Here is a 12,439-nt window from a genome sequence, read left to right on the forward strand (position 1 = left end):
GGATTTCAATTTTTGCCGGCGTGAGGAGTGGGTTTGATTTTGCTAATTGCAAAAGTTTTATATATTTTTAATGTTTATTAAATGTATCTTTTTTTACCTTATTTTCTTGACTATTTCCTACCTCTGAGGAATTCACTATTCCTTAAACATTAGGTTAATCCTGCTCTTAACAAACAGTGTAATACTGTATATGATGTTTTTCTTTTTTTATACTGTATGCCGAGTTCCATCTTGATCCCCATATCAGCAATGTTGTAATTTGGACAACTACTGAAAGGACACTGTTCATGGTTGTATTAGATTTTATTTACATTAGATTTACAAATTAGATTTATTTACATTAGAAAAGAGGCGTCTAAGAGGGGATATGATAACTATATACAAATATATTCGGGGACAGTACAAGGAGCTTCCAAATGAACTATTCATCCCAAGGGCAGTACTAATGACTCGGGCCATCCCTTTACGTTGGAGGAAAGGAGATTTCACCAGCAACAAAGGAAAGGGTTCTCTACAGTAAAGGCAGTTAAAATGTGGAATTCATTACCCATGGAGACTGTGATGGCAGATACAATAAATGTGTTAAAAAAAAGGTTTGACATCTTTTTAGAAAGGAAAGGTATACAGGGATATACCAAATAAGTATACAGTATATGGGAAGGATGTTGATCCAGGGATTAATTCGATTGCCAATTCTTGGAGTCAGGAAGGAATTTATTTTTCCCCTTAATGGGATTTTTTGTTTGCCTTTCTCTGGATTAATAAGCAAGTATAGATATAGGATAAAGTATCTGTTGTCTAACTTTAGCATAGGTTGAACTTGATGGACGTATGTCTTTTTTCAACCTCATCAACTATATAACTATGTATCTGTTTAGATTTATTGTATTATAGATCTATTTATTGTATTGTTACACCTTGTATTTACACAAGATTCATTATCATACTAGGCGCTGCACCGTAATATTTTTCTTTTCACAATGACTAACATATTACAAGGGTTGGGGCACTCTCCAACCCTAGGAAGGCAAGATTAACCCTTTACTCAGATTTGTCCTATATCACTGGTGTGTTTACAGGTACAATATCTGTCAACATGTTGTATAGAAGAGTGTTTTGGAGATATGTAAATCCATGGGTGCTCTATTGTGTAGGTATCTTGCTCTTACACAAATACATTACATCTTTGGTTTTCACATAATTTACTGAAAAGTTTATTACAGAACAGCAAATAGATTTTCTTAGAGCCAATCATCTAATCATTGCCGTTTCTTGTATATTAAAACTAAAGTACACAAAGATCAACAACATCCACTGAGAGGTCGAATGGAAAGGAGAGAAAATATTTTTCAAGCACTAGGCATCTTTGTAGACCTCATACTGAGACTTTTTGTAATGAATATCCCCTAACATGCATACAGGATACTACATACTTTTTCAACTTACTATCTACATTCAGTAAGAACATAGAACAAATTCAGCACTCAGCACTATGGTCTATAAACTCTATATCAAGGGTTGCCAACTCCAGTCCTCAAGCCACCAAAAGGTCAGGTTTTAAGGATATCCCTGATTCAGCACAGGGGGCTCAATCATGGGCTCAGTCAGAATGACTGAGTTACTGAGTGAGCCAACTGTGCTAAAGCAGGGATAGCCCTAATACTCTGCCTGTTGGTGGCTCTTGAGAAATTGAGTTGGCCACCCCTGGTATACAGCATGGCTCTTCAACTAGTGGCCCAAATGCGACCCTCAAAGGGTCTTGGTATAGTCCCCAGACTCTGCTCCTGGTAATTATATACAAGTTGCTTAGGCAGCTAAGAGCAGTTTTTCACACTGAAGCTCACTTATAAATGAAGGTAATGCATTGTACAGATGTTATAAATGCTTACAACATTTTGAAATATAGTACTTTATGAGTATTTAAATGTTTCTAAAATTATGTTGTAATAAACGTATGGCCCTTCTACTCTTAAATGTTTTCTGTTCTTGCCCATTTGTGGAGCATATTGAAGAGCCCTTGTCTACCGGTTGATGACTTGATACAGAAGAACATTTGTATTAAACACACCAATAAGAATAATATCTGAGTTATATATAAAATAGTATTAACTTCACAGATTAAAAATGGGTTTGCATTTATTCAAACTAATTGGCACAAACAAATGTTTTTCAAAATAAACTATAATAGAGGGAAGGGACAGAGGGAAGGCAGGTAATTATAACCATTTCTGGATTGTAATTTTTAGTAGGTGCCCACAATTAAACACTCCCTAGCTTTTCAGGCTCAAAGACATCATCATCATCATCATCATCATCATCATCATCACCATCACCATCACCATCACCATCACCATCACCATCACCATCACCATCACCATCACCATCACCATCACCATCACCATCACCATCACCATCACCATCACCATCACCATCATCATCCTGCTCTAAAAAGGCATGGAACCAACTGCAAGAGATGCTGATATTGTCCTATGTGGCTTCTTATGGGACCAATTGTTAGCCTAGGTTGGTAACTTCTCTTGTTTCCCCCTCTGTGAGTTTGTGTTTCATCAGAATCAGTGGTAACAGTGTCATTAGTTGGAGAGAGTGATAGAAAACCTCCGGTCCAGACTCCGCGTGATTGCCACATTCTGATCAGGAAAGGCCTGTAATAGAAAGTACCTCCCATTCAGAGAACCTCCCAGCCATTTTGCAAATAACATTGTAATTAAAGCACCTACTGTAGATTCCCTTCTGATCCTTTTGTCTTGAACCTACAGGGGTTAAAATATTGGACATTGAGGCAAGTTTATATAGACCTACACACAGGAACTCTGTGGTTAGGTGAGCAAAAAATCAATTTTGTTTTTCAAATATTGTTACACCTTTTATATTACACAGTATTCTGATTAGAGAATCTTCCAAATGTGCTATTCTACTGTTTACGATATATAATTTTCCACAAAGCTTGCTGCATTAATTTATTCCTCAGACTGTATATTAAGGGATTGAACAATGGTGTCACTATAGCATACATCAAGGATAGGAACTTATTTGCTTTGAATGAATGTTTTCCTGGTGGTTTCACATAGAGAGCGATCAGTGTCCCATAAAACATGCATACAACGGCCAAGTGAGAACTGCAGGTGGAAAAGGTCTTCTGTCTTCCAGTAGTGGAAGGGATCCTGAGTACTGTTATAAAGATGTAGATGTAAGAAATAATGATAATCACAAAGGGACAAAGAAAACATGGGATAGAAAGTACAAATACCTCAATTTCAACAGCAGATGTGTCTGAACAAGATAGCCGAAGAATAGCTGCATGATCACAGAAGAAATGATTAATTTCATTAGGGCCACAGAAATATAATTCACTTATAAGAGAAATTGCAATTACTGCTATCAGGAAACCTCCCAACCATGAATAGATAACAAGGCGAAGACAAAGACTGGAGTTCATCGTGGATGCATAATGCAATGGTTTACAAATGGCCAAATATCGATCATAAGACATCACTGTTAGGAGGAAACATTCGGCAATTCCTGAAGAAGCATAGAAGTATAACTGAGCAATGCAGCCTGAAACAGAAATGAAACTCCTTCCTGCCAATATAACATGGAGCATGTTGGGGATAGTAGTTGTTGTGAACAAGATTTCACACAAGGACAGATGTCTGAGGAAGAAATACATTGGGGAATGGAGGCAGTGACTGACTGACACTAGAACTATAATCACAGAGTTTCCAGTTAAGATCAAAATGTAGATTGTAAGAAAAACCAAGAAGAGTAAAATCTTGAGATCTTGAGGATTTTCGAATCCCAGAAGCTGGAATTCTGTGACCGCTGTCCCATTACCATCATATTTTCTCAGAGTAGCTTCATTAATCTTCCACATCTAAATGGAAAGAGGTTTCACATGGTAACAAAGTCAGAATATATGTACAGTATTACACTTAGGGACTTATTCTTTATCAGCCAAAGCCACAGATTTAATTTTCTCGTCAAAATCCCAATTCAAATCAATAATGGCCACTTCATTGGATATATACAGTAGTGGTATACTGTAAGTAAGTACCTTAGAGTATTAAACAATAAGTACATGCATAAGATTTATTTATAAAATGCTCAACTTCCTAAAGCATTCTGGGTGATGTGGTCCATTGGAAGGATTTGTGGCATTTATTTTTTATCTGCTCCTAATTGTAATACATTTATAGTTTTACAGAGACTCATTATTAAGGTCTCTTTATTAAACTGCAAACAAGGACTTCTTTTTTGGGGGAAACAGATTTTGCAATGTTTCTTATAATCTTCCTGCATGTCTGAACTATGCATTAAGTGTTTGTTAGGAAACAATTCAGTTTGACCTATTATTATGTATGTTTCTGCACAGTGTGTGTGTGTGTGTGTGTGTATATGTATATCTCAACCCCCTTATAACGCTGTGCTTGGGGTCCAAAGAATCACATCTTGCTATAAGTAGATCGCATTAGAAATAATGCACAATTGTATGCATTGTACAATAAAGTATTTAAGATACCAATAATCGTGTTGTAAAATATTCATAAATATGAAATTTGGGAGCCACGCATGCATCGCGTTATAAGCAGATTCGCATTGTAACGGATCACGTTATAACGGGGTTGAGCTGTATATATACATGTGTGTATATATATATATATATATATATATATATACTTTTTTACCCACCATAACCTTAATAATTGTGGTGAATACCTAGTCTAGTCTCAAACCAGCTTAGCCAGGACAACCAACCTCACACTGATGATACCCATCAAGGTTGAAACATGTCTGTGAGTGGGTTTACTGGTTTGCATCTCATCCCTTGTCTAAAAGCTGTTTTTAAAACAGTATGCATTGGCTTGAGGATTTGCTTGTGTAATACGAGCTTGAGACAAAAGGTGGCACTGTGTGCTCATTTGCATGTCATTTCCCAGAATCCCTTGCTGCAGTGGAAATGCTGTGTGCTGGGCGATAATGGGGAGAGACAGGGTTGCAAACCTGTCTAAGACATGCAAACGAACATACAGTAATATTTACAGTTGCTATATGTGTATATATATATATATATATATGTGTATATATGTATATATATATATATATATATGTGTATATATATATATATATATATATATATCTATATATATATATATATATATATATATATACAAACCAAAAACAGTGCGCGCCCACTCCTATAAGCATAAAATATGAGGGAATTTAATAAAAATCAGACATATACCTTAAATAATAGATACCACTAAAAAGGGGATGCAGATATATAAAAAAAAAATGTATAAATAAAAACAGAGCAAAATTAAAAAGAGAATCACAGAAATATGCTGCATATATGAGGATCATACAACTTAACCTCGAGGGTTGATAACAAATCAGCTGTGTGTTAGGTATTAGGAATTCCAAAATCCTCTTAAAATCACAAGTTGATTAACAAACTCAAGAGTGTCCTGCACATGAGTATATCACAGTCCCAATGTAGATGGTAGGCTTATATGAACTACGGCTCCAAGATATACTGATCCAGAAGCAATGCCGGTGAGCGCGCCTGTCGGCTAGGAGCTAAAATGTCCAAAGCTTATGTGAGCTGTATGATATAGAATGTAGCAATGGAGTACGGAGTACCTTAAGGCATATCCTTATTCAGCCAGAGACTTGTGGCGTCCCACAAAGAGTCTGGAAGAGCTCCATTACTGGGGGTGGAGGATATCACCTTACTGCTGTGAGAAGAGCAGACACAGCACCAAAACCGTCCCATGGGCGTTCCCGGTGCTCCGATGTGGGTTGTAACACGGATGTACAAAGGCACAGACCTAAGGAAGAATCCGAAAGTATAGGAATCCGCACAGCTGGTAAAATCGCCGTCTTTAGTAAACAGGCATTTCTTCCTCAAGGAGATCCTCAGCAGCTGATCCAGTGATCAATGTGAATGACATAGTGACGCACCCTACGCGTTTCATCAGCGGCTTGCTAACTTCATCAGGGTATCATCAGCTTATAGGAGTGTGCGCTCACTGTTTTTGCTTTGTTCATGTGTAATTTAGGAATTGGTTATTCCTTGATGAGCAGCCTCTCCCTATTAGTATAACCATCTGCCTACACCACCTAGCCCCAACATCAATCACTCATTTTCGATTATTTATCATATAGTGCACTTTGATATTTTTTTAATAGTACAGTATATTGTTTGTGCGCTGGTCTTGGTTTTTTTTTTTATATATATATATATATGAGATATTACCAGATGGAGGTCCAGTAACAAGGAGACAGCACACCAGATCTAGGTTTAAGGATCCACTAATCCAGGGATCCAACACACATAATTGTTTAGGTGCACATCTCATAATAAACAAATATAGGTAACAGAGCAGATGGCACACAAATACAGATGAAGACAGGTGCTTAGTCCCATATGAATGAATATAATCAAAGGCTCCTTACCAGGCAGACCAGAGAATCCAGGGAATCCAAAGCAGGCACAGCAAGGAAGAGACAGCACACTTGTTAGCAAAAAGAATTGTATTAGTGAAGCAGGCACAAAACACCAACGTTTCGGTCCTAAAAACAGGACCTTTATCAAGGGAGTGCTTACCACAGATAGACCTGCCAAATGGCCAATAGGTTTCTTGACAGGGGATATCCTAGATCTGAAATTGATATAGCCCTCACTAAAGCTAGGGGCGTGGATAGGAATTCTCTCCTCACACCATGCATTGCGGAAATTAAGACCAGCCGCATTAACATCAGTAGTACTTTTACCACCGCTTCTAATGTGATCAAACGGAGTATTAGAAGAAATTGGAACATCCTGAGCACTGACCCCAAAATAGGCGATTTCTGTCAGGGAGCACCTAGGATGTGCTATCGTCGGGGTAGAAACCTGAGGGACTATCTAGTGGAGGCTGATCCTTTTAACAAATATGCACCTACTACAACATGGCTACATAAAAAACCTGGTGTATATAAATGTCATGGATGCATTAACTGTGGCTTTTTACAGATTGGCCAATCTTATGCCCATCCACACACTGGTAAAACAATACACATCAAAACACCCATGAACTGTGAGACAAGGTTCGTCGTGTATTTCATCAGGTGCCCGTGTGGGCTTTATTACATAGGCAAGACTAGCCGTATGTTGAAAGAACGCATGGCTGTTCATAGATCTACTATCAGGAAAGCACTGTTGGACTCGAGCACAGTGGAGGATTACAAACTGCTCCCGGTCGCAAGACATTTCAAACAAGAAAAACACAGTCTGTCGACATTAAGGTGTATGCCCATCTTACAAGCCGACACTTCATCTCGAGGAGGTGATCGCAATAAACTTTTGCTGCAATTGGAGGCTAAGACGATCCATGACCTTAAAACCATGTCACCGTTTGGTCTTAACGAGGACTTCAGACTTGGATGCTTTATTTAATAATGTTTTCATTGCTTTATTTAATAATGGCTGTATTGTATAATGTCATTATTGCTACATGCTATCTCCAGTGTCCCCCCTCCCCCTCCTCCCCCCACTGTTATGATCATGATGCTGGATGATTAGCCCTCCTCCTTTCTGCCTTTTTGCTCATTTCAGTTTCCCTGACTTGTGACTTTTTGGCACTGTCCTCATTATGGACCCAGATGCATCTCTGACATGTTACTTATTTCTAACCATGTCTTCCTATCCCTGCTTCCAACCACCCTCTCTCCCCCCCTTCCCCCTGTTGCCATCCCCACCCCTTCCCCCCCTCCCTACACACACCCCCCCTTTCCCCTTCTCCCTGCTGTCCCTTTGCCCAGCTGGTATGTATGCACTTTAGTGGTGTTTGTGGCATTTTTACTGTATACATGTGTTTCTGCCTGCAGCCTCTACCTCCATGTGCTCTGTAGCTGCTGTCACGGAGCACTCTGGCCCGCCCCCCTCCCTTCACTGCTCATTCCTTCCTCCTTCCTGTTGCCTGTCATTGCGAGGCAACCCAGAACTTGAGCACTACACATGCACAGTAGAGCCCGTTCCTGTGGCTGAGGGGGGTCTCCCATAGTTTCCCTAATTACCCATGATGCTCCTTACTGCAGTGAGCACATGAGATAGACGCCAGGTGATGATGTCATCTGTTCCTCACCGGAGGAGGTTGCAGTTACACAGGTGTGTGCAATTTTGTCTTTAATTAAGGTAGTTAGTTATGGGTATATATTGGTGGTTAAGGTCTATCTGTGGTAAGCACTCCCTTGATAAAGGTCCTGTTTTTAGGACCGAAACGTTGGTGTTTTGTGCCTGCTTCACTAATACAATTCTTTTTGCTAACAAGTGTGCTGTCTCTTCCTTGCTGTGCCTGCTTTGGATTCCCTGGATTCTCTGGTCTGCCTGGTAAGGAGCCTTTGATTATATATATATATATATATATATGTAGAGGTATCAGTACCGTGTTAGCCGAGCTTCAATAATCAAAAAATAAATAGATGATACCGTTCTGTGGCTAACGAAATGCTTTTATTTGTGCGAGCTTTCGAGATACACTGATCTCGAAAGCTCGCACAAATAAAAGCATTTCGTTAGCCACAGAACGGTATCATCTATTTATTTTTTGATTATTGAAGCTCGGCTAACACGGTACTGATACCTTTACATATATATATATATATTGTGTAACAGAGCAGATGGCACACAAATAAAGACGAAGACAGGTGCTAGTCCCTTATAGACACGTATAATCAAAGGCTCCTTACCAGGCAGACCATAGAGTCCAGAGAATCCAAAGTACACGCAGCAAGGAAGAGACAGCACACTTGGTAGTAAAAAAAAATTGTATGGAATATCAGGCACAATCACCGACGTTTCGGTCCTAGGGCCAGGACCTTTATCAAGGGAGTGCTCACCACGCATTGACCACCACCACCTATATATACCCATAACATCTAACAGTGACAAACAATTAACTAAAACCAAAAGTACACACACCTGTGTGACTGCAGCCATCTCCGTCGAGGATGTGATGACGTCATCACCACGCATCTATCATACGTGCTGTCGGCGGTGAGGAGCATCATAGGTAACTAAGGGAACCCCCCTTATCCAGAAACAACCTCTCCTGCGCATGCGTGGCGCTCAAATCCCAGCTGCCTAGCAGTGAAGGGCATAATGAAGCAGAGGGGGGGGGGGGGCTTCCCGAAGTGCTCCGTCGGAGCTGCTTGACAGCTCCTGGATATAGAGGCAGCAGCCTGAATTACATATGAATACACCACCAAAAGTCATTATGAATAAAAGTACCAAAGTGCAAACACCACGGCTGGGCAAAAGGACAGAAAGGGAAAGGGGGGAGGGGGAAAGGGAAGTAGGGAGGGAGAGAAAGGGAAGGGGGAACGGGAGGGGAAAGGGGGGGGGGAAGGAGGTGGGAAGCAGGAATGGAAAGACATAGAATCAAGGGAAGATTAAGTAAAATAAAACAAACATGAACGAAGGGCAAAAAAATGAATGAAGGGCAAAACAATAAATAAAGGGCAAAAAAAATGACAAAAAAAGGAAAGCCCATAATGAGGACAATGCCAAAAAACAGAAAAAGCCATCAAAATGAACCCATATGGGGGACACTAGAAAAATAAAGTTCTTAAATGAAACACCCAAGTCTGAAGTCCTCGTTGAGACCAAAAGGTGACATAGTTTTAAGATCGTGTATCATTTTAACCTCCAGTTGCAGCAAAAGTCTACTCCGGTCACCACCTCGAGACGAGGTGACAGCATGTAAGATGGGCATACATCTTAGGGTCGACAGATTATGTTTCTCCTGTTTGAAATGTCTAGCCACAGGAAGAAGTTTGTAGTCCTCCCCTGTGTTCGAGTCCATCAGCGCTTTCCTGATCGTAGACCTATGAACAGCCATGCGTTCTTTAAACATACGGCTAGTTTTGCCTATGTAATAAAGCCCGCAAGGGCATCTGATAAAATACACAACGAATCTCATCTCACAATTCATGGAGGTTTTAATGTGTATTGGTTTTCCAGTATGTGGATGGGCATAGGATTGGCCAATCTGTAATAAGCCACAATTAATACATCCATGACATTTATATACACCAGGCTTCTTTTGTAGCCATGTGGTTGTAGGTGCATATTTAGTCAATGGATCAGTCTGCACCAGAAAGTCCCTCAGGTTTCTACCCTGACGATAGCACATCCTAGGTGGTACCTGACAAATACTACCTATTTTAGGGTCATTGCTCAAGATGTTCCAGTTCTTTTTGATGCTACGTTTAATGACGTTTAATGACATTCGATGCGGTAGTAAAGGTGCTACTGATGTTGATATGGTTGGCCTCCATTACGGCAATACTGTATGTGGTGAGAGGAGAGATTTCCTGTCCACGGCCCCAGCTTTAATAAGGGCCATATCAATTTCTGATCTTAGATATCCCCTATCAAGAAACCTGTTAGCCATTTTACATAAAGCACCCTCTACCAGCTTTCGATCGCTAGTAATGCGCTTAACACTCAGCATCTGGGAGTAGGGAAGACCCCGTTTAAGAGACTCGGGGTGATGGCTCGTGGCACAGAGCAAAGTATTTTTATCTGTAGGTTTCTGAAAAATCTCTGGTGCAGGTAATCCACCATTTTTATATACCACGGTATCCAGAAATGGAATCCTATCCATGCTGTAATTCGCCGTGAAGCATATTGTAGACGGAATCATGTTGAGGTACGAAATTAATTGTAATAGTTCGTCCTCATTGCCTCCCCATATCAAGAAATATCGTCAATGTAGCGGGAGTAATGGACAATGTAATCAGCAAAGGGTGCATCATTTAAAAGGTGTAGTTGTTTGTAACTGTCCATGAAAAGATTAGCATAAGCAGGTGCCATTTTGGAACCCATGCTTTTAAAATTGCCTTTGAAAATTAACATAGATAGTGAGTGTTCAGCCTGAGACAAAAGTGTCCTTCTGGTCTTCAAGAGTTCCTATTGGCACATTTAATACTTAAAACATACCACATTGCTGGATTTGCAAGTGAATACTCCTCTGTATCCTCTGTATATTGATAGTATTGTTCTTAGCGTGTGGAATAAGGGTTTCTGTGGGTATATGTATACATATATCTATATGTATATATACTTTTTTTTTATTGCAGGTCAGTGTTTCTGTTGGCTGGTTAACAAACTATTGGCGTTATCCGTCATCGCTACAAGAACACCTATGTACTGTATATAGTGGGAGAAGATGCTAACAATATGGCTAAAGACATCACCAATATCAATACTTTAATAGCCAGGTTTAATGGTCTCACATATGAAAACAAATGTCAGCAATATATTGAATAGTTTAAAATTAGGTGACTGACGACTGTACACATTGTCTGTAATGTAAAATACAATTAACTAACATTTAACCTGAAGTTACAATTTGTAAGAAGGACCTGTGGTCTAAATTTAACATAGGTTGAACTTGATGGACATATGTCTTTTTAAACTCCTCTATTATTTAACTATATACAGTAACTATGTGCATCTCACCTATATAAAGACTAAATCACATTCAAAGCAATAGGGCTTTTTTATATGAAACATACAGTATAGTGCAGTTTGTTTTGCCCAGAATTGCCCCACTAGTCTCCTGTGTATCTTGTTCCTGTGGTCTCTATGTGCACAAGGCATAGAAGCATGCAATGAGGTCTTGTGAGGGTTTTAATGTTAACACACACACTATAAACCTTACTTCTATCTTACTCAGATAAGGCAACATTCTTACAGTAACTAGCTTATAAATGTGCTTGTTCATGCCATCCTAAAATATAATACTTTGTTTTATTCCCTTCAGCACCACATCAAGTAGAAGTAAATTAACTAACCTTACCATAAGTTCTGGGTCACACTGCCATTATCTCTTCTACTGTAGCTGAGCTCGCCAATATTTACTTAGAAATTATATTTTCAAATAAAGCAACAGTTCAGCAACTGATCAATAACTCTCAATTGTGAATCTTCTTATAGAGAGATAGCTGTATAAGAAAACATGGCTACATGACGACTGATATTACTTCAATGAGAAAGTACAGAAGTCTTCTCCTTTGCTGATCAGATTGTAGAATTTCCAATATACTGCTCCAGGAATCCTTTTATATTCTTCAGGCTCATGGTAAACTACTAGTCTTTGTGCAATTCTGCTTCTCTAATTAATTCCACAGAGAATTCTTCGCTTTCTAAATAGTTACTGGTGTAACTCACATCCTAATCAGCACATTGGGCTTTTGAGTGGTCAGTATGACATTAGATAGTTTTTGGGCAATTCAAATGAAGGGGCTGTAACGTGCCTTACGGTATAGAACTGCTTAGTAAATATGGTCCTTGATATTTTCCAGAACTTTGTATTGAACTTTTTCCTTACTCAACTGTACTCCTCAGTTTGATATATTATTGAGGTAATTTACA

General features: G+C 39.3%; 1 protein-coding gene across 1 annotated transcript; it reads right to left on the minus strand.

Moving 5' to 3' along the window:
* Nucleotides 1-1,817: 1,817 nt before the first annotated feature.
* Nucleotides 1,818-3,793, minus strand: OR11H1 (olfactory receptor family 11 subfamily H member 1). The gene has a single exon (XM_075573598.1). The coding sequence runs from the start codon at nt 3,686-3,688 to the stop codon at nt 2,933-2,935; it is 756 nt and encodes a 251-aa protein (XP_075429713.1). The 5' UTR covers nt 3,689-3,793; the 3' UTR covers nt 1,818-2,932.
* Nucleotides 3,794-12,439: the final 8,646 nt, after the last annotated feature.

This window comes from Ascaphus truei, chromosome 16, assembly GCF_040206685.1.
Source record: "Ascaphus truei isolate aAscTru1 chromosome 16, aAscTru1.hap1, whole genome shotgun sequence".
NCBI lineage: Eukaryota > Metazoa > Chordata > Amphibia > Anura > Ascaphidae > Ascaphus > Ascaphus truei.